At 39.2% G+C, this 25,641-nt stretch overlaps 1 protein-coding gene and 1 pseudogene across 1 annotated transcript in view; both read left to right on the top strand.

Annotated features, from left to right (window-relative positions):
- The window catches only part of CSPP1 (centrosome and spindle pole associated protein 1), a 129,176-nt gene that overhangs the window by 70,593 nt on the left and 32,942 nt on the right, over positions 1–25,641 (top strand). Inside the window, exons 18-25 of the mRNA XM_006880442.1 lie at positions 1,405–1,517; positions 5,279–5,428; positions 5,855–6,001; positions 12,742–12,846; positions 14,678–14,744; positions 16,788–16,905; positions 17,967–18,106; positions 22,272–22,412. Of these exons, the coding sequence (XP_006880504.1) occupies positions 1,405–1,517; positions 5,279–5,428; positions 5,855–6,001; positions 12,742–12,846; positions 14,678–14,744; positions 16,788–16,905; positions 17,967–18,106; positions 22,272–22,412 (981 nt within the window). The remainder of the gene's footprint in view (positions 1–1,404; positions 1,518–5,278; positions 5,429–5,854; positions 6,002–12,741; positions 12,847–14,677; positions 14,745–16,787; positions 16,906–17,966; positions 18,107–22,271; positions 22,413–25,641) is intronic.
- LOC102875578 lies at positions 7,771–8,352 on the top strand (annotated as a pseudogene).

Consider the following 25,641-nt stretch of genomic DNA (forward strand, 5'->3'; position numbering starts at 1 on the left):
CTTTATTTAAATCCGATCCTGCCCTTTGGGTTGCTTGGGTGCTTATTGCAAAGAGGGCTTAACTTTCCTGTCTTCAGTACTAATTCGTTCTCTAAGAACCCCAAATCATTCACATATTGAGAATGAATGTTCTTTGATTTGAAATAGGCCTCTATATTTTTGTTTTGTTGATTTGCTTTTCCACCACAGCATGAAGTGTAAAGGAGCTGTTAGGGTCCATAATGAGTTTCTTTTCAGTAGGAAAATTTCTAGTGGATGAAAGGATTCATAATATTTAAGTGTTGATTTGGTTTTCTGCTTAGAAGCATTGGTAAGGAAAAAATTAGCATTAATAATTTTAAATACAATGTCATATAGACCCAAAGAGTAACTCAACAGCAAAGTGGTCAGCTTCATATAAGTGAGAGAACTATACACTCTAAAGTGATACTGTAAGGAATGAGTCAGTCACTTGAAATTAATACTTAAATGTAAATGTTCCCTCCCTCCCACGTTCTGCATTCAGAGATACCTAAGGATTTCATTGTTTTTTAAGTTGTGATTATGGAAGAATATTTTTACTTCCTCTGGTGGCCTAGTTGCAAGAAGCTGTGCTGTAATCCCAAAGGCACACAGTTCAAGGCCACCAGCTGCTCTGTGGGAGAAAGATGGGCATTCTTCTCTCAAATTAACTGCCTCTGAAAACCCTGAAGTGTCAGCTGTGGGTCAGTTCTGACTCTATGGTACACAACAACAAGCATATATAAATACTGGTTACTTAAGCCAAGTTAAGGAGCTGTGGTGACATGGAAAGTGTTACCCTACTAGCCAGAAGGGTTCGTGTACCTGGTGGCTTAGTTCTGCCGGCCGCTCTGAGGGAGAAAAATGGACCCTTTTCTCCAATTTGGATTTACAGCCTCAGAAGCCTCATAGAGGGTTGCTGAGTTTCAAGTGACTCAATGGCAGTGAGATTAGTTTTTCTCATCAATTTTAGAACTGTTATACATGAATGCATGTTAATGCATTTTTGCATGTTATCAAGCATTATTCTTAAGAGAAGGTTATTCACATACTTAGAATTTAAATGTGTACTTTTTTCCTCCCATAAATTCAGCTTTAAAGTCTTTTTAGACCCACGAGTTATTGAGGCTGTTAGCTTTTATATATGTGCTTGGTATCTTTCAGTTATAAATGTAATATAATTTTTAAATGATTATACTTATTTATACCTCAGTGGTCTTCCTCCTCCCCTTGTTACTTTTTAACATGTCTTTAAAACCCAATCTTGGCCTTCTTCTTCTAACCTCCACTCTGGACTAACTGACCTAGCAGTTTTTGCAAATGGGAGTTTATTAGCAGTTACTTACTCTTTACATTTTCTGAACACTGGCTAATTGTATGTTTTTGCCATATGTCTTGCTCAAGGTTATATGCAAACACAGAGCTCTCCTTTTGCTCGAGGAAATATATTTGGTGAGCCTCCAACTGAACTTCAGATTAAACAGCAAGAATTATATAAGAATTTTCTTCGTTTTCAGGTAAAATGCTTATTTGATCTTTGTTTCAAAGTTTTACAGGATTTTTTAAAATTTATAAAACTAGTAAAATTACATATAAAATAAAGACTGAATTCTAAAATGCCATGTTATTATCTAAAAGATCTGTTTTTTTTAAAAAAATATCTAATTTTATCAGCTGTTTTATTGTTAAGTGCCCTCTAGTTGACTACAACCTACAACTTAATACGACTCTGAGCCTTTCAGTAATACTAAAATTATACCACTGTCTCAGTTATGTCTCAAAAAGGAAACAAGGTATAACAGTTGCCTTAATCTTTGCTGAAATTCACTAAGTAGGGCATGCATTGAGTCTTTCTAGATGTTTATAAGTTAGTTGAATAGCAACACTTTTTCCATGTTACTTGATACTTTTTTAAAAATTAATTTTAATGAAAGTTTACAGAGACTTAGGGTTTCCAGTCATTCACTGTTGTACTTTTCTCCCTACCCACCCTCTCCCCCCCAATTCACTCTTCTTGAAAAGAAAAAGAAAAACTCTTTCATTGTTTTGTAGTCCCTCCCCCCAAGTCCACTCCACGATGAAGCCTTCACTCTGGACTTCTGCAATGACAATTCTATACCCATTCATATGTCCCTTTTAAACAGTTCTCTCCCTCATCTGTTTCAGTGCAGTATACATTATTCCTTCTTTTCTTCTGTGTCTTCCCTCAACCCTGATGTCAGTCCCATTTTATAGCAGTGGCCTTATACAATATTTGTCCTTTTGTGACTGAGATATTTCACACAGCATAATGTCCTCTAGGGTCATCCATTTTGCATAATATTTCATGAGTTCCTTGTTTTTCGGTGCTGTATAGTATTCCATTGTGTGAATATACCACAGCTTCTCTATCCATTCGTTTGTTGCTGGGTTATTAGATATTCTTGACTCAGTTCTTCAGATTATAAAGAAATAACAAGGAGGTATAATAACACATTTCGCAGGTATTTTTCCAATGTGTGTATGTATGCAGATAACATTTAAAGTAAAGGGAAAAATCGGGAAGCTCTCATGGCCTAGTGGCAAGAAGCTGCAGTACAATCCCAAAGGCGCATGGCTCAAATCTATCAGATGCTCTGCTGAAGAAGGAGGGCAATCTCCTCCTGTGCCAGTCGTAGCCGGTTCGACGGCACACAACAGATTTAAAAAAAAAAAAAAGTAAAAGAAAAATCAGATTTAAGATACTTAAGCACCATGGGCTTATCGTTTGCCCTAGAGCTAAATACTGGAACGTGAGACATATGAACGAGATCTTGGCCTATAGAGGACTCATACTTTCTTCTCACCTCCCTCTTCCATGTTACCCACACTTTCATCCTAGTGTCTAAGGAGTGCATTGTCTTGGTTAATCCCACGCTCTTCAGTAACTGGATGTTTGTTAGACAACCAAGTCCCAACCTCTGAAACAGACACCTCTTAAGTAAATAATCCTCAAACATATGTGCTTTCTAATCCTAGTTATTAAAGACTCTTAAGAAAGGAAGAAACATAATGGATTCAAGCTTTAAGGTGATTGATAGTAATGTGTTTTTAGAGGATTGAGGAGATAGAAAACAGGGACATTTTGCTAGACTAGGAACATTGGAACAGTGGAAAGGCCTTTGTGAGGCTCAACAATGAATGCTGAGTTTCAGGGAGTGATACTAGAAGACTTAAGGGTAGGGGCTGCTGAAGTCAGGCAGGGTCACAGTTACCTGGTGAGCTTGAAGATCCTGTGGTATCTTGCCTATGACGACAGTAAGTCAAATCTGTAAGTTGTTGTTCTGTACTGTCAAGTTGGAACTAACTCATAGCTGACCTTTCAGTGGATTTTCAAAAGCAGCAAATTGTACAGGAGGAAATTTCTCATGTTTCTCCCATACACTAGTTAATAGACTCAAATTGTGTGCCTTTGGGTTTGCAGCACAACTCCTTACCACAAAACCAAGTAGCTGCCATTATACTTCTTGTTGTTTGTTGTGTACTTTAGTGTCAGAACCAACCCATGGCTGACCCTCTGGTAGGTTTTCAGAGGCAGTTAATCTCACAGAAGGAGATTACCCATTCTTCTCCCAAAGAGCATCTAGTGGTCTCAAACTATGTGCCTTTGAGATTGCAGCACAGCTTCTTGCCACTAGGCCACCAGAGATCAATCTTAACAAAGTCTAGAGTAGAATTCAGAGGGGAAGACCCTTTTAATTGTATAAGTTTATGTTGTTTAAAAGATTCTTTTATATATAAAAGCCAAAGCCACTGCTGTCATGTTGATTTTGACACATTGTGACCCTTCATGGGGTTTCTAAGGAGCCGGCCCCTCTTCTTCCTCAGAACAGCTTGAACAGCTCGGAACCACTGAATGCATCAGGCTACCAGGGCTTCTTTACTAGATAGCATAAGTGTAACTGCCATCATAGTCCTGAGCACTGTAGGCCCCAGGAGGGCCTTTAAGATGAATACTTTTGTCTAAACTCTGATGATTTAGTCCATAGGTAGTTGTACTGCTACCCAGTAACTGCTGTAAGCAGAAAGGACCAGAGGAATGTCTATCTGTGTTTCATTGACTATGCAAAGACATTTAACTGTGTGGATCACAACAAACTGTGGCTGACTCTAAGAACAATGGGAATTCCAGAACACTTGATTGTGCTTATGCGAAACCTGTACTTGGAGCACTGTAGGAGAGGGAGACCCAGAATGAGATGGATTGATACAGTGACTGGGACGTTGGGGGTTGGTGTATTCTAGTTAGTGAGAGTGGCTCAGGACAGGAAAGGGTTCAGAGCTGCTGTACGTAGTCGTTACACATCGCAAGTAACTCAATGGCATATAAAAACAATAATATACTATGACAGGTTTGGAAGCAGAAGTGGCACCCACTTCCTAAATAACATGCCTCCAGAAACTCTATGAACTTTGGTAAATGTCGATAGTTGTAGAGGGACTGCAAGACTTTTGTTCATAGGATCGCTGTGAGTCTTGACAGCACATAACAACAACAAGAAATCTTACAGCTAATAGTTTTAGTTATTTTTTCGTCAGTCTGCCAAGACAGGGAAGATGGTATTTTAGGAAAGTGATTCTTAAAAAAAATTATTGAATACTAAAATATGAATTTTTCTCTTTCAGGATACTAATCAAGACTAGGAATTTTAGATGAAACAGTAACAATAATTAGTGAATAATAGCAAGTTAAGTCAATTGCTGCGGGGTGAGAACGGACTCATAGCTGACCCTCTAGTGGGTTTTAGATGTTGTGAATTGCACAGGAGGGGAATTACTTATCTTTCCCCGAGGAGCAGTAGGTTGAAACTGGCTGCCTTTGGGTTGACAGTGCATTTCTTTACCACGAGGCCAAGATCCCCATAGAATAATACAGTTTTGAATTATTTCCTGAGAACATGTACATAGACAGAGAGAATGCTTATAGAGTGTTTATATGCACTGGTTCACAGCTGTTTGGGCACTCCTTTATGAGATAGTCACTAATAGGTCTTTTTATCAGATGTGGAAAATTAAGACTAAGAAAGTTTCTTAAAGACAAATAGTTTGTAATATTTGGTGGAGCTGGACTTTAATTTATACCTTTTAGCATATTCTCTTACAGCCTCTCAGAAAGTACAGAAAATGTTCAATTTTATGAACTAATTTTTATTTGCAAAAATTGTTTGATGCACATGTTGAATTCGTGGGCTACCAGGTAAAATAAAATACTGTTCTAATTTTTTAGTAGCTTTGCAGAAATAACTGTTTAAATTCCTAGATAGAAGAAAAAAAGCAAAGGGAGGAAGCTGAGCGTTTGAGGCTGAGAATTGCAGAAGAAAAAGAAGAAAAACGGCTTTCAGAACAGCGGGCACGGATTCAGCAAGAATATGAAGAGGAGCAGGAGAAGAAGAGAGAGAAAGAGGAGGAGGTGCCTGTCCCCCTCAGTTCGGTTGTACTGTTGAGCTTTGACTTGAAAGCTCTTTGCTATTTATAAAAGAACAATCTCGTAGTACACTAAGAAACACTGGATATTTACTCAGTAGCTATTACTTTATTAAGAAAAAGACTTAATAAAAGATATAAATGATAACTTCTTAAAGTAAAAATACAAGTGAAAGATAACTAATATTATCTTATTATATAAATAATTTCATTTTACATATGTGTGATGTGTATGCTGTTGTTGTGCACTGTTGAGTTGGAACTGACTTAATGCTGATCCTCTAGCATTTTTCAGAGGCAGTAACTGTTACATGAGGAGATTTTTAGACAAGGAAGAAGCTCCTTTGATGGACTGTAGGATGTATATATGGAGTGAGTATGTCTGATTTTGTTACTGTTGCTTTGTCTATAGCAAAGGCTGAAAAATGAAGAATTGATTCGGTTAGCTGAAGAAAGACGAAAAGAAGCAGAAAGGAAAAAGAAAGAAGAAGAAGAAAAGCACAACCTGCAACTGCAGAACTACTATGATCGAGAAAATACGACCGGAGAAGAAACAAAGGTAAGTTTCTGGTGAAAATGTCAACCGCTGCTCTTGAGCTGGTTCCGTTTCATAGTGCTCTCCCATCGAGTTTCTAAGGCTGTAAACTGCAGTGAGTGCAGACTGCTTATCTTTCTCCCAAGTTGTTGGTGGTGAATTTGAACTGCTAGAAACTTACGGTCTTTGGGCTAGCAGTGCAGCACGCTCGGGACTGTATCACCAAAGCCCATATCAAAAGTTTAGTCATACCATTTTCACATGAGAGTTATGAGGGTGATAGAAACAGGGAAGAGATAGGACAAGGTGCTTTTGTTTCCCTTCTACCTTACTATCTGGTAAAGGCACAATGTACCGAACGCCTCTGTGAGTTGATGTCACTGTGTGTCTTAGCATCCTCTAGAGAAAACAGAACCAGTGATGTGATATATTTATATGAGAGAGAATTGCATTCAATGATTGATTTTTAAGAAATTGACAATTGTGGGAAATTGCCAACTCTCGAATTAACAGATCAGGCAGCAGACTAGAGATTCCTTCAGTCTTATGTTCCAGAATATGTATTAAAGGTAATGAAAGAGGGATTTCTAACAAAATGTCTGTATGCGGGAGGCATGAAACTCCCTTTTGCTGTTAAAACTTTCAGTTTTTTCTAGAAGATAATTGCTTTACCTAAGTCCACCTGATTCAGTCACATGTAACTACTTCAAAGCAGAGTGCAGCCTAGGGTTTAACAAATAATTAGATGCCATAATCTAGCCGTGATGATACAGAGGTGACACTGCTTTTGTTGGAATTTTCTATTGAGTAAATGTAATAGGTTTTCATTAATTGTTTGTGGTCTTGTTTTTGTGGTCCATAGTGGTGATACCAAGAGTATGGTCTGTGGAGCAGCGTTCCATAAATTCTTACTGGTTCATGATGCTGAAGCATGTCAGAAATGATGAGGAAGGCATAGGGTAGGCTAGGACGGGGTTCAGATCCATTGTTCATAGGGTCATTTAGGAGTCATATTTGACTCAATGGCACTGAACAACAATTCATGACATGATAAGTAAAGAAGTTAAGTGTTAAAGAGGTTAAAGTGTTTAGAAGCTTGTAGCAATTTATAAAAATAATTTTATGTCTGTTTGATCTAATAAAAACGTTGGGCTTAAATTTATGTGTTTTTAATTTTCTTTTTTCATTTATCTAAGAGGAAGGTCCTCGATGAGATGGATTGATTCTGTCACTGGGGTAATGGGGATAGGCTTGTCGGAGACAGTAAGATTGGAAAGGGATAGAGGAGGGTTTAGGGCAAGCGGCTCGACAGCACGTAACAACAACAAATTCATTCTTACTCTCTTTTATGTATCTACCCACTTTAAGTTGGAGGTTAAACTGATGATTACACTACAGAGTAGTTTGTTTGAGTAAGGAGGTTGACATTCAAGGTTAGATGCAGAGATCAAAATTGTTAAAGAGGTTTTTCTCTCCAAAAGAGTAATTGGCCCAGACAGCCATTTGTAGGGGGCCTGGGAGCTGTGTTGGGCAGGTGCTGTGGAGACGTGTAGAGGAGCACTCCCTCTTGGCTGCAGCCACGCCTGGACTGTGGACAGCCCACTCCTCTGCTCCACAGGCAGGAGCTGACCAACCCCAGGTGCCATGCTGCTGCGCGGACTGATCCTCCTGACAGCTCCTGGTGCTGGGGCCCCTGCCCAGTTGCATGCCCCACCGGCCACACACGTCTCTGGAGCCTGGGCCTAGTGCAGGCAGTGGCTCAGCACAGCCGGGCTGGGCTCAGTGTCGTCCCCATGGCCATGGCCAGCTGGCGGGACAGTTCTGACCAGAAGTAGTACTGACTTGTGGTTGTCGGCGCTCACTATCTAGTTCATCCAGTCCTGTATTTTGTGACCGTTTATGACCCAAACTATTGAAGATTCCTACACAAAACAATGTGTGATAGATGCAGAGTAGGCCAGCTAGATATTCTGGATACAGCAAGACAAAGAAGAGTTTGGAGCTGTGAGAAAACAGTATGTGAGGGCTGACGAGGGTTTCCTGATGGTGTTTTTGATCACAGAGGCAGTTTTGAAGAAATTTATATATTTCCAAGACAGATTCTCAGAGTAAAGGATTGTGATGAGTTTCCAATGAGTTTAATTGGTAATAAAGCAGACTTAGATCATCAAAGACAGATAACACAAGAAGGACAACAGCTTGCAATTTAAGGTACATGTATGGAGGTGTCTGCAAAGATTAGGATGCATGTAGCTCAGGCTTTTCATGAGCTTGTCTAGGTTGTAATGAGATTTCAAGAGCAGGAGTGTCTACTTCCTCTGGAACTAAGCCAGGAAGAGAAAGACAAGAAAGGTGGCCATTGTGTCATTTCCTAAGAATCCCATGAGTTTCAGCTGCTGACTGACAGGGAAAACCCTCATCTCTGTCCCACTTTACAATTCACTTCATATTGGTACCTTTCTAGCTGGAGTTAGTCTTAGACCAAGAAGCTGCCTAATCTTTCTGTGAAACTAATACTATGGTCTTTTCAAGAGATGTTTAAAGGAAACTAAGGTTGCTTTTAAGATTATCTGATACCTCAAAAATACATATCTCTACAACGTGTTCTTTTTTTTTTTTTTTTTTTTTAAGAACTCTGTTTTAATGGGATGAATCCGTTTTAAAACCCAAGCTGTTTGCCAACCTGAAGGCATAGGTTACAAAATAATTTTTAACTTCTGGAAATTTATTGCCTACTGTTACTTTAAGAAGAAACATAAGGAGTTTTTTAAAAAATGTGTATTTTCACCCCCTTTAAAATGTTTTGTTGTCAACTTTAGCCTTAAAAACACTGTATTGTGTCTACAAAAGTGAGATATCTCAGATCTTACTGATGCCAGTGCTTCCCTCTTCCCTTCCCAGTGGCCATATTCCAAAATGCTACTGTGCATGTGGATTACCAACTACTTCTAAGCCTTTATTATTACGCCTGTTCTTGAAGATGACTGTATTCTAGGAGGCTAAATATTTCGATTCATTCTGGATTTTGGTATTCTTCTTGTTTTTAATTTGACTTTTCACAGCCATGTTGAGGGTAAAAATGAGTAATTTCTGTCTATCTGCCTTTTTCCAAGTACCTCTGGATAAGGATTCAAGTAAAAACAACTAACATGGCCTTTAGTTTTTGATGTAATATAAAATATGGAATTGATCTTTCCACAGTCAGAGATGATGAATGTTTTTGCTACATACTTTTAGACATTATTTTCTTATCAAACTAGTTAACAAGTATTTTTATATGCTTGTAAACAAGTATGCTTTCTCAGCATACCTTGTGTATATGTAAAGATAAATAATTCTCACTGTTCACTTTTAACTGAGGAAGGAAAAAAATTATGTGGAGCTACAGGAACTGTGGTAGATCTTTACTTGCTGTACTGGTCCTGGTTGTACCCACCTCCGGCCAGTTGCATACCTTCCCATCAGACCTTCCCAATCGACTAGAACCTTCAGGATGAGAATAGGAAGTCAATTTCAGCATCCCTTATTAGATATTAACTGTTAAATCAAGTATTAAATAGAAAACATTTCATTGCTAATTAGTAGAACTGTAATGGCTTCTAATTTTGTTTTTAATTCTGTGGATTGTGTTTAAACAACTGAAAACTAGGTTTCGTGATTTTGCAACACTAAGTGGTATTGCCCAGTTGTCGCTTTGTTTAAAATTTTTATTATTTTTTGTGTGCGTATCGTCAAATTGGATCTGACTGGTACAGAAGGAGGTTGTCCTTCCTTCTCCAGCAGCGCATCTGGTGGATTCCAGTTGGTGCTTTATTGAATGTGCACAACAGTCTCTTGATGTTTATAAAGCATTCACGTACTAGAATGAAAATTGATCTGGTACCACATACCCACAGAAATGATTAATTGGCCCTTTTAAGGATCCTGTGCACACCTTTGCTCATATTTCCCAAATTATACTGAAAATTGTGTGTATATAACTATTATTGAGTGTCTGGACGAAATGCAAATTTTTGGTTTCCCCATGACTTGCCAAACCTAGGGGAAGCTTAGCAGTCTTCTTATTACAGGCATTCTCAGGGATGCAGTTGGTTGAAACAGGATGACGGGTGCAGCTCCTTACCGCTAGACCACCAGGGCTCCTTTGAGAGCCATAGTTTAACAAATACCCAAATTAATTTGTGTTGTCATAATTGATAGGTATCCCTTTATCCAAACTATGATCTTTCAAAAAAAAAACAAAAAAAAAAAACAAACCTATGATCTTTCAGTTACTTGCTATGCAGCTGAAAGTTACATAGCGAATGAGGAAAACAGAAGAAGAATCGATGCCTTTGAGTTGTGGTGTTGAATATCCTATGAACTACCAAAGAACAAACAAATATGTCTTGGGAAAAAGTACATCCATGGTGCTCCTTGGAGACAAGAATAATGAAACTTTGTCTCATGTAATTTGGACATGTTGTCAGGAGGGGCCAGTCCTCGGGAAAGGACATGCATGCTTGCAAAGGTGGAGGGTCGGCAGATAAAGAGTAGAAGACCCTCAACATGCTGGATTGACATAGTGACTATACCAGTGGGCTCGATCCTACTGGAGATGATGTGGTTGGAACAGGTTAGGGCAAGGTTCAGATCCATTCTTATGGAGTTGCTGTGAGTTGACTCAATGGGACACCCAGCAACAACAGTGTAGGTCTTTGCTAAAAGTGAAACAACTTAAAGTGAACTTTCACAAAGTGAGGAACATATGTATTTGATTTAGTGTAGTTGGATTTGTTTGTGTTTGCTCCCTTCATAGTTTTCCTTTTCTGGTTCCATGTACTATGGTTTGTTTTCTTCCTCATCAGTGCTTTAAATGGTTTCTGTTTTCTCTATAATTGCCCTTGTGGTCATCTGAGGATTTTAAAACCATTGTTTTTAAGTGTATTACGGGCTTTCCTAATATTCTTTTAGCCTCATTTTATTGAGTTTCACTTTACTGTGCTTTGTAGATATTGACAGGGTTTTTTTGTTTGTTTGTTTTAAACAAATTGAAGGTTTATGGTAATACTGTACTAAGCATGTATTGATACCATTTTCCCAACAGCTTGTGCTTACATTGTATCTGTGTGTCATATTTTGGTAATTTTTGCATTATTTCAGTATTATTCATAATGCTTTTATACACTTTAGATAGACTATTGTTGTTGGTTGCCATGGAGTTGAGCACAACTCATAGCGACCCTGTGAACAAAAGACCTGAAGCCTTTCTATAACTATCGTTGTTTCTCAAAGTTCATAGAATTTCCAGAGGCATGTTGCTTAGGAAGTGGATGCCACTCCTGCTTCCAAAGATAGACTATACAGTGCTGAAAAGCAACACTGTCAGTCTAGAGACTAAGATGTGCCTAATCCAGGCCATGGTCTTTGCAATTACTTGTTATGCCTCAGAGATCTGGACAATAACTAAGGATGACAGAAGAATTATTGTGATGCTGGGGAAGAGTCTTGAACATACCATGGACTGCCAAGAAAAGAAATAGATCTGTGTTGGAGAGGGTGAAATCAAGTTTCTCTTTAGCGGCTGGGATTTTGAAGCTCCATCTCACACACTTTGGGCACATGACCAGAGAGACCAGTCTTGGAAAAGGACATCATGCTTCGAAGGGTGGAGGGAAGCTCCTCAGGAGAGGAAGACCCTGGATGAGATGGATCAATATCATACAATCACAACTTTTATATAAACTAGAAACACAAAAATTTGTGTAATGCACTTCTGTCTTTGATAGAATATGGCTTTCTCACTTTTTATTGCTCTTTATATGTGGAGGAGGAGTCCCAGTGATGGCCCATCACATGGTGCACTGCTAACCCAGACGCCACCCACCTCCAGAGGTTTGAAACCACAGTGACTTTGGGGAAGAAAGACGGGCAGTCAACTCCTGTCAGTTTGTAGCCTCAGAAACCCAATGGAAGGTCTTGTTGAGTCAGAATCTCCTCATGGCAGTGAGTTTCAAGTTTGTCACTGGGAGGCATTTTCACCCTTGGTAGCAGCAGTCAGGAAATTAGGAGATGTATTGAGCTGGGGAACTCTGCACTTAGGGACCTCTCCAGATTATTGAGTATTAATGATGTCAGTTTGAGAAATAAGGTACATCTGATTCTGGTCATGGTGTTTCTGATCATTTGCTATGCATCTGAGAGCTTGATAATGACGAAGGATGACAAAAGAAATGGTGCCTTTGAAGTATGGTATTGGAGAAGAACACGGAACATCCCATGGACTGCTAAAAGAACGATCAAATATGTCTTGAAGAAAGTGAAGCCAAAGTGCTTTTTGGAGGCAAAGATGATGAGTCTTTGCCTTACATACTTCGGGCATGTTGCTAGGAGGGGCTGTTCCTTGAAGAAGGATATGGTACTTGAAAAGGTGGAGGGTTGGTGAAGGAGAGGAAGATCTCCGACCAGGTAGATTGACACAGTGACTGTTGCAAAGGACTCTAATGTGTTAGAAGGTATGAGGATGGCACAGGATAGGAACGGATTCTGATCAATTGTTCATAGGATTGCTGTGGGTTGTATTCGACTCCACAGCACCTGACAACAATAACAAAAGTCCTGTTGTTGTATACCGTCAAGTTGGTATAGCTCACCCTTTGGCGTGGTTTCAGAATCACTTAATCCCGGGGAGGAAATTGCCCATTCTTATCCTGCAACAATACTAGTAACAGCAATAAATAATACAAGCTCTATATAATCCTTATTTATTTGTTTTGACTTTTCAGCACGTGAGACAGCCTTCTCCTGTAGTTCCTGCTCTTCAGAATAAAATGGGTAGCAGACTGCAAAGACCTCCATCTGTTGACAGCATCATAAATTCCTTTCTTCGTGTATGTATGTTTTGTATGAATTAATTGCTTCTTAGATCAATTATTTAGGATTAGAGTGAGATTTTTTTTACACTTCCTGTTTAGTTAAATTTTTCAAGTCTGAAATCTAGGTAGTGGCTATTGTTAGGGGTCATCTAATTAGTTCTGCAATATAGCTTCCCATGCAACAGAGTTATGTATGCATTAATTTGCCTGTTACTTAGTTGTAACTGGTAATTCTTATGTCTTAAAGTTTAAATCCTTACCTTAATTTGGGTGATGATACCTGTCTAAGCATGTCAGCAAGGCCTTTTCTTTGAAGGTCTGTCCCTTTCAGCTATCTGTAGTGATGCTAATGGTGTAGTTATAGTAGTAGTAGTAATAATAATAATAATAATAATAATAATTATTATTATTATTATTATTAATGATGATTTTTTTATAATTTGGACTGAGTCACAATTCTAAAGAAAGCAGGAAATGTGTTTTAGAGGAATTGAGCCATGAGTTGAGTCTTGAAGAATGAGTAGGAATTTACCATGAAGAGAAGGAAAGTGTTGGATGTCTGGCATGGAGCAAAGTATAGGCAAACATGACAGCCATAGAGTATACTGCATGGTTGGTGTGACCTGATTATACCTGTAAACTGAGAAGTACAAGGTAAAGGCCAGGACAGATGCAGACTTGAATGTGGAGTATTGAGGAGCTTAACTTACTGGGTGCTGAACAGAATAATTACCAGAATAGGCAAAGAGACTTATTAGACATTTTCCTGAGCCCAACCCTTTGAGATTTTGATTTATAGGGTTGATAGCAGATAATGTGTAGGACGTGTTGCAGGATAATAAACAGAAGAATGACATGACCACTTCTGTCTTGTAAAATGTTCTCTTAAGGAGTGATGCAGAGGATGAGAATATAGAGACTAGATGCTTTTGCTGAAGTCTGAAAGAAAGAATTTGACTTTAACCAAGAAAATTACACTCAGAAGAGGAAATGTTTGCTCTAAACATATTTAAGAATGATGTATTAATAGTGGTATTTACTGACTGAGTGCATGGTAACTAAGAGTAATAGCTTACAAGTGTCTGGTGAAAGTTATGTAGAGTAGCTTGTTGAGAATATTGGCTATGACTGAGGAAGGACTTACGGATTAGATTTGTAGTTTTGGAAGTCATTAGCAGATTAAGTACTTGACAGATTTATGTAATTATCTGGAGTAAGTGTGTAAAGGAAGAAAAGTGTGAATAAGTATGTTTGATTATAGAACATTTATGAGTTAAAAGCATATTAGAAGCAGGGAAAGGAATTGGAGGCAGCCTAGATAATAGGCAGTCACAGCAGTTGCCACAAGTTATATAAAGTAAGGACTTAGAAATGGCCTTTACAGAATGTGTCATGTGGGGGTTCATTTGGTGATCATTCAGAGCAAATTAGTGGAAGTAATGAGTAGAAACAAAGACATTCTCTCTGACTAGTTGAAATTAGTTTGAATTAATTTGATTGATTAGTGAAGGATGTAGATAGCATGGAGAATGCCTTTAAGAAGCTTGGCTGTGATGGGAAGGAGTGATTGCACAGGAGACAGTAAAGAAGGTGGTGGTAAAGGTTTTTGTTTTGATTTTAAAGAAAGCTAGGGCAAGTCCCTAATTAGTGTACAGGTGAAGCAATTATCTTTCTGTCTTAGATAAGAACAAAGCTCCTCCTTGGAGGTGAGAAGAGTAGATAGAGATTTGGGTAAGTTTGTAGGTAAGAGAGTGGGTGATTTGGTTCTGTGACATATATTTCCTTCAGAAATTACTCCTTTGTGAAAGACATTCTGAGCTTATCTTTCGTATCGTTGTTAAAATAGGAAAGTTCCATGTCCAGGGCCCAGTCTCCTCCAGTACCTGCCAGGAAAAATCAGCTCCGTGCAGAAGGTATAGTAACTATTAAACTTGTAAGCTAAAATATGCCTTCTTTTTCTCTTTTTATATACTTTTTGTATAAGTTTGTCATGGACTCAGAAAAGTTACAAAAACAGTGAGAGTGCACAGATCCCTCCCCTGAGCTTTCTGCGCTGGTGACCTGTATATTTCACAACCAGAAACATAACATTGGTGCACTCTTTACACCTGACTCAGATTTTGCCAGTCCTTACATTCATATGTGTGTTTTGTGTAAAGTTCCATTTTATCACGTGTATGATTCATGCAAACAACACTATAATAAAAATATACAGAATTGTTCCGTAACCACAAAGGGAACTCCGTTGGGTTTCCTGCTTATAATTGCCCCCCACCCTAAGAATATTTTGTAACTTTTGAAATTCTTTTTTTTTTAATTTAATAAATTTTTAAATGGTTTGCTTGCTTACATAGTTCATATACATTGTTTTTTATACCAGATCTTTTAACTTTTGAAATTCTTATATTTTCAGAATTGTATTTTGTAGGTCTTAATGCTCTTCATAGATTTGGTAGCTGTAATATGTGTGTGTGTCTGTGTAGAAGAGGTCATGGCTCTAGGGATATTATTGTCAGTGTCAGATGGATCTTGGCAGAGAGCAGAGAGTACCAGAAAAATATTTTATCTGTGTTTCATTCACTATGTAAAAGCATTTAACTGTCTGCATCACAATAAATTCTGGCTAACCTTGAGGAAAATGGGAATCTCACAGCACTTGATCATGCTTATACAAAACTTGGACCAAAAAGCCATCTTCAGAACAGAGCAAGGAAACACTGCATGGTTCAAAATTAGGAACGGAGTGTGTCAGGGATGCATCCTGTCCACATATCTTTTCTTTCTGTATGCAGAACAGATCATTCGGGAGGCAGGGCTTTATCAGGAGGAGTGTGGCATCAGGATTGGAAGGAGACTCATTAACAACCTACAGTAGGCAGATGACACAACCTTGCTTGCTGAAACTGAAGAAGACCTGAAGCACTTGCTGCAAAAGGTCAAGGACTGTAGTCTTCAATATAGATTGAAGCTCAACATCAAGAAGACAAAGATTCTCACCACTGGGCCAATTGGCAGCACCATAATAGATGGAGAAGAGACTGAGGTTGTTAGCAGTTAAAGCTTGCTTGGATCCACAATTAACACTTGTACTTTAACACCAGCAGTCAGGAAATCAAATGACAAATTGCATTGCAAAAATCTGCTGTCATCGACCTCTTCAGAGTGCTGAAGAGCAACGATGTCAGTCTAGATACAAAGGTGCACCTAATTCAGGCCATTGTCTTCTCAATTACTTGCTATGCTTCAGAGAGTTGGGTGACTAAGGATGACAGAAGAATAGGTGCCTTAGAGTTGTGGTGCCGGAGAAGAGTCTTGAATATACCATGGACTGCCAAGAAAACAGATCTGTCTTGGAGAGGGTGAAACCAGGTCTCTCATTGGAGGCTAGGATTTTGAAGCTCTGCCTTACTTACTTTGGTCATGTGGCCAGGAGAGATTGTTCCTTGGAGAAGGACATCATGCTTGGAAGGGTGAATGGACAGCGCAGGAGAGGGAGACCCTGGATGAGATGGATTGATACTGTAACAGGGGCAATGGTAATGTGTGTGTCACAGTTAGTGAGACTAGCTCAGAACAGGGAAGGGTTCAGAGCTGCTGCACATAGGGGCGCTGTGCATCGCAGGAGACTCAGTGGCACATAACAACAATAACGTACTGTGACAGGCTTGGAAGCAGGAGTGGCATCCACTTCCTAAATAACTTGCCTCCGGAAACTCTGTGTACTTTAATAAATGTTGATAGTTGTAGAGGGGCTTCAGGCCTTTTGTTCATAGGGTTGCTATGAGTCGTGCTTGACTCAAAGGCAATCAACGACTATGTGTGTGTGTGTGTATATATATATATATTTAAAAATACTTTCATAAAAATATCTCTGATCAAGAAGTTTAGCTTTATGAAGATTACACTTTAATATTTTGTTCTTAAACCTATCTTATTTTTTACTTATGAATTTGAAGAGGAGAAAAAAAATGTAATTATGGAGTTATCAGAAATGAGAAAACAGCTTCGTAGTGAAGAGAGGCGTCTACAAGGGCGATTGTTAAACCTGGACAGTGATGATGACACTCATATAAGGCAAGTTTTAAGTACATTTTTCACTTTTTCTTGAATTCTTTTATATTCAGGATAAGAAATCCTGTCAGTAGTTTAGAAGTTAGCAGCGATTGGATTAACTAATTTTTATTGGAAAGGGACTGGAATTATTTTGTTGTTGTGTACTGTAGAGTCAGAACTGACCCTAGCTGACCCTCCAGCAGTTTTTCAGAGACAGTTAATCACATGGGAGGAGATAGTTCATCCTTCTCCTGTGGAGCAGCTGGTATATTCAAACAGTGTGCCTTTGGGATTGCCACACAGCTTCTTGCCACTAGGCCACCAGTGCTCCCTTAAATTAGAATTTTAGTTATTGTTGTGTGCCGTTGAGTTGGAACTGACCCATAGCTGACACTCCGGTGGGTTTTCAGAGGCAGTTAATTGCATGGGAGGAGGTTGCCCATCTTCCCGTGGAGCAGCTGGTAGCCTTGAACTGCGTGCCTTTGGGTTTGCAGCACAGCTTCTTGCACTAGGCCACCAGAGCTTCAGAATTACAGTAACCATAATGAAAAATGGTTACAGTACATTATTAATGACATTATAATAACGGAAATAGCTTTACCCCTAAAGAAGTTAAGTTCTATATAAATGTTTCAGTGGAGGTCTAAGCACAACTGTTCCAGTATAATGTATATTTTCAAAACAGAATCACTAAGAAACATCATAATAAGTGGAGCTGGTGTTGTTGTGTACCACAGAGTTGGAACGGGCTCCTACCTGACCCTCTAGAAGGTTTTCAGAGACAGTTAATAACACAGGAAGCAATTGCCCATCCTTCTCCCGTGGATAAATGGAGAAGAGATTTTTCTGAATTCAAACACTCATCTTTCTCTATGAACATTTTAATGTAAATCTAAACAATTCTACTCTTGTAAGTTGTTTTCTGAGTTTTCTGAAAGTATAAATACCTTATTTTTAAATAAGGAAATCATAGCCATTATATTAAATTTTATAATATATTGTGATGAAAGTGATCAAATACATATGAACTCAAATTTTCTTCCCTCAAAACACAGTTATCATAGTTTGTCATTTGTTTGTAGGAAAAGAGAAAGGAACCCCATGGATGTGTTTGACATGGCCAGACATCGGCTACAAGCTCCTGTCAGACGGCCCTCCCCAAGGGGCCTGGACCCCACCACTTTTCAGAATATTCATGACTTTAATGAGCTGAAAGATAAAGGTGAGTAGAATGCTGCTGTTTCAAAGATATGTCACAATGTTCTAAAAATAGAGAATATATATACTTTTTAAAGTTTAACTTTTTTAAAAGTATAATTTATACTGTATTTATTTGATTATGATCAATAACGCTTTATGTTCTTGTTCTTCAATTTGCCAGTTTGGTAAATGAAGCTTGTTGTTGTTGTTCTTTGCCTTCGAGTCAAGCACGACTCATAGCAAACCTGTGAACAAAAGGCCTGAAGTCGCTCTACAACTATTGACATTTACCAAAGTTCACAGAGTTTCCAGAGGCATGTTATTTAGGAAGTAGATGCCACTCCTGCTTCCTAGTTTGATGAAATATTCTCTTGTGAAAATCATCTAGCCATTAAAGCAATGGGAGTGGATGAACTCACATGGAAATAATACCCTGAAGAATGGAGCAGAACCAAAGCTGCTGCCTCTGCAGCTTGGTAGTCTAGTGCGCTATGGAGTAGAACCTGTGCTCCGTGGAGTTATCCAGGCCAGGACTTGTCAGAGGAAAACTTCCAGGATTTTCATGGGAAGAGCCTCTGCATGGGTTCAAACATCTAAGCCTTATTTGGCATCCAAGTGCAGGGACTCCTATCAGAAGTGAGATTTGGCATTTAATGGAGGAGGGATAGAAGAAGAGGAGTTTATGAAGAACACTGAGCAGGAGAAGCAAGTGTGGTTGGAGGAGAAAAGGGAGACTGTACTATCTTGTAAGACTGGGAAAGAGAGTATAATCCACTCTAGGGAGAGTGGATATTAAAAAGTGTCAGTTGAATCAGAGGTCATTGGCAGCCTTGCTAGCTCATTTTAAGTAGAATTATGGAATCAGAAGTCAATTAAATTTGCAAATGATCTTCAAATAATAAATAAGGTCTTATGGGAAATAATTATAACAAAGGAGGAAGAGGAGAAGGAGGTGATTATTCTTGGAGAACTCAGGGGAGCTGAGGATAAGGGTGGAGATTTGATGGAACGTTTTAGAATAGGGAGAAAGCTTACTAGGGAAACATGGAATTAATGAAGCCTAGTGAGATCTGGGCAATGGAACACACAGAAGATGAAATCTAAAAAAATGGCATCTTGTTTTGTTTTAATTATAATCAGAAAGAAGATTTAGAAAAAGTATAGATTGTTAATGGTGTTCATAGAAGTTTGAATAAAAATGGCATTTTCTCTTCTTGTTAACTTACTGTATTTTCAAATTTAATATATACTATATTTACACCATACAAATGCTCTTACTTTTAAAAATAAGAAAAATGCATGAAGTCAAATCATGACGCATCAAACAATTTGCTTCCTCCACTCCACACCTAAGTTCAAAGACTTGAAAGCCCAAGACAACAACAATATATGTTCCATCACCCAGGCCTCACTAGTTTTCATTAATCCTGTGTTTCTCTAGATGGTGAAGAGATTGAGATTGTTCACAGCTTTAGTTTGCTTGGCTCCACAATCAACACTCTTGGTACCAGCAGCCAGGAAATTAAAAGATGAATTGCACTGGAAAAGTCTGCTGTCAGAGACCTTTCCAAAGTACTGAAGAGAAATGATGTCAGTCTGGAGACTAACGTGTGCCTGATTTAGGCCATGGTCTATCCAATTACTTGCTATGCCGCAGGAAGCTGGACAATGAGCAGGGAGGATAGGAGAATTGATGCCTTTGAGCTGTGGTGCTGGAGAAGAATATTGAATATAAACAAGTTTGTCCTAGAGAGGGTGAGGCCAGGCTGCTCCTTGGAGGCAAGGATTCTGAAGCTTCGCCTGACATACTTTGGACATGTTGCAAGGAGGGATCAGTCCTTGGAGAGTGATGTCATGCTTGGGAGGGCAGTGGGACAGTCCAGAAGAGGCAGACCCTTAATGAGATAGACTGATTCAGTGACTGGGGTAATGGGAGTGGGTGTGTCAGAGACAATAAGATTGGCAAAGGATAGAGCAGGGTTTAGGGCTGTTGTACATAAGGTCACTATGAGTTGCTGGCAACTTGATGGCACATAACAACAACAACAATAACAGAGTTACATCTTTCACATAATAGTATCCTTACTTTCTTTTTTATTCTTGTCATTTATTGATTAGTTACTATATGCCAGACATTGTCCTAAGTCATAGTTCTGCATTTGCTTTAGGCACCTGTGGGGGTCTTTTTAGTGATTTATGAAATCAAAATTATCTTTATAACTAAATAAATACATTACTTGTTGTTTACTCTCATTCTCTCTTGAGTGTTCAGTAAGGGCTTCTAATGGCTACAAAGACATGTGATGGCCTCACTAATAAAGCTGGTAGTTATTGTTATGTATCGTCCTGTTGGAACTAACCTGTAGCTGACCCTCTGCGGGTTTTCAGAGGCAGTGAATCCCATGAGGGAGTGCCAGTCTTTCTTCTGCATTAACACCTGGTGGATTTGAACCCTTTGGCATCTTGTTTCCTTGATGGAAATAACCTTGCGGCTGGCAATGCCACTCCTTACCTCTTGCTCACTAGAGCTTCCTAAAGTATGTGTGTGTGTGTGTGTTTGTGTATGTGTTTCTGTGAGAGACACACACAGCACTGAAAGCACTTTGAGGTCCTTAATTTTTGTTGTTGTTATTTCTTTATGTATTTGAGGAAGTCATTTTGATTTTTAGGAAAGGATAATCCCATTACATTTCTAGCCTACATTTCTCTAATCCTTGCTGCTGTTGCTGTGGAGTTCATTCTAGCTCATAGTGGACCTATGTGTGTGGAGTAGACTTCTCTTTAGGGTTTTTAAAGTCACATATTGCCAGGACTTTTTTCCAGGCCATCTCTGAATTAGTTCAGAGTGGCTGGTAGTTGAGAGCTTAACTCTTTGTATCACCCAGGGAGCACTGAGCTTTGCAGTTTTTAAGAGTCTAGAGGTGTTTAAGAAGCTCTGGTGGCCTAGTGAGAAGGGAGTTGCCCTACCTACTCAAAGGTGGTGCCTCTCTAGGGATTCAAAGCCCACCAGCTCTTCCAGAGAAAGATGGATAGTCTCCTCTTGTGCAATTTACAGGCTCAGCAAACCTGCTGGAAGGTCGACTGAGCAGATTCTAACTCTACAACAATTAGTTTGAGGTTAAAGAAGTCATAAGACCAAGAAGGTTTAAGTCATAAACTTGAGTTGTTAATGTTTCTTATTCTGGTAGTTCTCATTTGAGATATGACTTAGTTGTTGGTATCTCTTGGCTTTACAGATGAAGAAAATGAATGTAAAAGTAGTAAAGACAGGGCCCAATCAAAGTTCATGAGCCTCTTGTGCTAACCAATGCATGCTACTCTTCATGGTTTTCTAATTCTTGGATTGCTCACAGTAATTATTATTGTCACTAATATACTATTTTGATTGTTTGTTATCAAAGCTTTTTATATATTTAAGATTATAATTAATAGACCAGTGTGGATAATATTTTCAAGAATTTCTCTGTGTATAAATTATATTTTGTTCTCAAGATTTGCAATTTAATGTTTACCACTTTTATCCTCATTAATTGATAGTCTGTACTTGTAGCAGAATAACAAAGTTGGAAGCCTTATGCTTTCTGCTCTCAAAACCTACTACCCAACTACTACAGTAATCAGAACCGTTTGGTATTGGTACAATGACAGGTACATAGGCTAGTGGAATAGAAAGGAGAATCAGGGCAATGATCTCTAATCAGGAGATGAAGTGCATTAAGTGAAGAAGAAATAGCTTCCTTAATAAATGGAGAGGAAGACCTTCATTGGGATGGATTGACAGTGTGGCTGGAGTGGTGGGCTGGAGGATAGCAGGGATGGTAAGGATGGCGTAGGATATAACAGGATTCAAGTCTGCTGCTTGTAGGGTTGCTGTAAGTCATGGTCAACTTGATGGCACCTAACTAACAAAAACAACAGCAGCAATCTATGTCAGTCTTCCTCTAATCTTGATTTCAGATTCTTCTTCTTATAGTATAGTTTAGCTTCTTGAGTGTTTAGCATACAGATTGAATAAGTGAGGAGAAAGGAGTCAACCCAGACATCTTTCCTGATTCTAAACCCATTTATTTGTATTGTTCCTTCCTTGATTTTAAAATTGTTACTCATATTACTTATAATGAAGTTTTAGAAAATCTCAGCTAGAATCAAGATTTTAATTTAGCTGAATAATGTCTTTCTTGCACTAGATTCAGAAACAAGAGTTGATCTGAAATATATGTACCCAGATCCCCCAAGAGATCACTATACCCTGGAGATTCAACAGCAAGCTCTCCTAAGAGAACAGCAGAGGAAGTTAAATAGAATAAGAATGCAGGAAGCTGCCAACGGTAAGAAATATACTTAGTTTATATCAGATAAAGCTCATTCCCATCATGTTGATTCTAGTTCACAGTGATACTGTAAGTCTGGGTAAAATGCTGTCATCTTTAATAGAAGGAGCCCTGGTGGCTCAACTACTATCCGAAAAGCCTGTGGTGTGAACCTGCCAGCCGCTCTAAAAGCTGCTCTGCAGGAGAAAGATAGGCAGTCTCCTCCCGTGTGATTTACAGCTGCTAGAGGGTCAGCTCTGGGTCCATTCTGCCTCAACAGCCCCAGACAAGAAGAAGAGCTTAAAGGATTGTGTAGTTACTTTCCTAGCTAGGAAGTGGCCAAGCCAGGATATTTCTTACCTTTCAGCTTTTGATCTTTGTAGTTTATCATCATGTGTCTGTTGGACCACTTACAGAATTTCTCCTACTTCCTCATTCTCAGCTGTGCAATTAGTTTTCCAGAAAAAAGATACCTTTTTTTTTTTTAATTTGCTCATATATATATATATATATACACACACACACACTTTTGGAATCAGAACTTTTGGATACAGTCAGTAAATCTCTTAATGCACATATAAATTAGGAGAATTGAGTTATTTTCTAATTTTTCACCACGTGTTTGTACTGTTTGGTTTAACCCTTCACAGTATGCAAGTGAGGTAGCTAATAGTGAGTAAGATAGAAAAGGGGTAAATAGAAATGCCATGGAGAGAAGCTGGCTGCTGTACATGCTTTGGCCTCCCAAGGAAAGTGGGGTTTAATTGAACTTGCTTTCTTTCAGAGTCTAGCCCTTATTTTTTAAATCCTAGAGTAGAACTTTTTAAAGTGGCCTGTTTACTTCTTGTATCATATTAATCTGGACTATTTAATAAAAACAGAGATTCCCTAGACCTCCCGTCCAGAATATGTGGAAAGTAGAACCTGCGAGTTTTGAAATAGGTTTTTAGGTGACTGTTGTCATTCTTCTGGAGCTTGAGAACCATTGTTCTAGAGACTCATTTTCTTGGTACACCTGTTATATTTTAGGCTTGAGAAGTTTACTACTGCAAGTCTTAACTCTTGACGAATAAATGAAAATTTATTAGTTTACAAAGGAGAATCTGTATTGTCAGTCATCTAAATCTCTTTCTGTTGCCTAGCCCCCCATCTTACAGTGTCAGGTTATTAGAGGTGGAGGTTCCGGGGCGATGTTACCCACAACCCAGGACTGCTCCATCTGGGCCCTGGAAGAGATCTCTTTGGTGGAGTCTGTCTCTCACGGAAATTCTGGCACACCTCCCAAGGTCTGCCTCTTCCCCTGACATAGAAGAAGTGCTGCTGGGTCCTCGTGCACGGGCTAATCTTTTTCTAGAATGGGTACAAATAGAGACTCCTTTTATTTCCATGATCTTTATTGTGTTAACACGTTTTCAGGGTAAAGCTTCCTTTTATGCGAGGTCTGCCTTGTTGAATTGACCCCCTGGCCCTCATTGGAGGTGCCAGTTGCTCAGACCATCTCGCTCCACTTTTTAACCTCCATGTCACACTGTTGTTACAATGACAGAAGCTGATCTTACTATCCTTTGCTTGATTTTGAATACTTTTACCATCAGAGAAGAACTGTTTTTGGTGTTGGATATTTATTTATTTTTTTTAAAAGAGAAAGCTAAAGAAGCTTTATTAAGGGTGCTGAGGGTGGGAGTAGGTTTTGAGGTGGGGATTCCTTGGTCTGGAGAGAGAGACAGACCAGGGGAAAACCCTGCCCTCATACGGGTTGGTGTAAGTTTTTATAATAGGGTCTTTAGGTAGGGAAGCGAGGGACATTCCATTGTGGCTTAGCCAGATGGGTGAGGCTGTTCACTCCCTTTGTTGACATGTTGATATTCTTTGAATCCTTCATTCTCCTCCTTTTACCTTGGTTTGGGCCTGACATCCCAGCCTCTTTAGTAAGAAAAAAGGTGACTTATCTTTATTCTAGCTATTTCCTGCTGAACAGAGGTGTAGATCTGGGGCTCAGATGCTGGAATGGGTTTTCCTAGGACCAGTAGCCAGGGGAGAATATGGATGTCACAGCAGCTGGTTCACTGTTAAGTTGGTAATTTCTTTTATTCTGTGAAGTATGAATTAAAAAAGGCAGGGAGTGATTAGTAGTAATATGAAGAGCTACTTAGGTCTTGGAATCTGAGTGAGGTGAAGAGTAGTGGGGCCCACCATTTGAGAGGTATAGGCTGTCTTCTCAGTGAGAAGAGCATGTTTAACCTGGGAAAGGTGGTGCTAATGGGGTTTACCTAATGGGGGCACCTTAACTGCTGTGGAGTAGTTAGGATGACTATGTAAAGTCTGTCCTAGCGTGGTTGAAGAGGTTTGGATACATGACATTTGATGAGGACGGTGTCTCCCAGGGCATCTTAAGTTGTGTGGTCTAGACCTTTAGGCGAGGGTCGGGGTATGCAGCCTTCTGGGGGTTCCTGGAGTAATTTCCTAATGAGGGAAACATAAGGAAGATATGATGCTAAAAGAGGGGGTTCACTGGGGAGATTATGGTTCAGCAGAAACAGTCACCCATACATCAGCTCAAAGGGGCTTAGAAAGGATGATGAAAGAGGTGTTGTTCTGATACAGGCTAAGGAAATAGGAAATAAGTTTCTGCTTTCCACACTCTGTTTATGGAAACTACAGCATAGGCTGCCTGTCAGTAAATTGCCGTCAAGAAACAGTATCTTCTGGATTAGGGATGGGTTGGTCAGATAGGGAGGGAAGTAAAGAGTCCATATCTTCAAGAACTTCAGGGCAGCTATGGTCATAATAAGTCAATAAGTCAAGATGTTTACTGGAAGTAGGATGGCCAGGTTTAGGGAAGGTGATTGAGAGTGGCTAATATCAGGGTTCTCAAGAAATAGTAGATGGAGCTCCTGTCATCAGTATATAGATGGAAAGGTTTAGCTGGATTTGGCAACAGAAAGGGTGGAACTGTAAGATGAGATGCTGGAGCTTGAGGAAAGCTTTTTAACTATCTGGGGTGAATCTAGGGGTCCTTGTAGCGTGGATTTTGCCCACATCATAAAGGAATTTTTCTAGTAAGGAAAAGTTGGGAATTCACTGTCTAAGGAAACCTATAAAGCTGAAAAAAGAGGTTTTGATCAGCAGTTTGAGATGGCTGGAGATTTTCAATGACTGACTGTTAAACTTCTAGTGGTGGGAGTCAATTGAAAACCAAGATAATGACCGTGGGGAGAGATAGTTGGGCCTTGGAGGGAAATACCCT

The sequence above is a fragment of the Elephantulus edwardii genome, unplaced genomic scaffold (assembly GCF_000299155.1).
Source record: "Elephantulus edwardii isolate Elephantulus edwardi_28Jun2011 unplaced genomic scaffold, EleEdw1.0 scaffold00008, whole genome shotgun sequence".
NCBI classification, from domain to species: domain Eukaryota; kingdom Metazoa; phylum Chordata; class Mammalia; order Macroscelidea; family Macroscelididae; genus Elephantulus; species Elephantulus edwardii.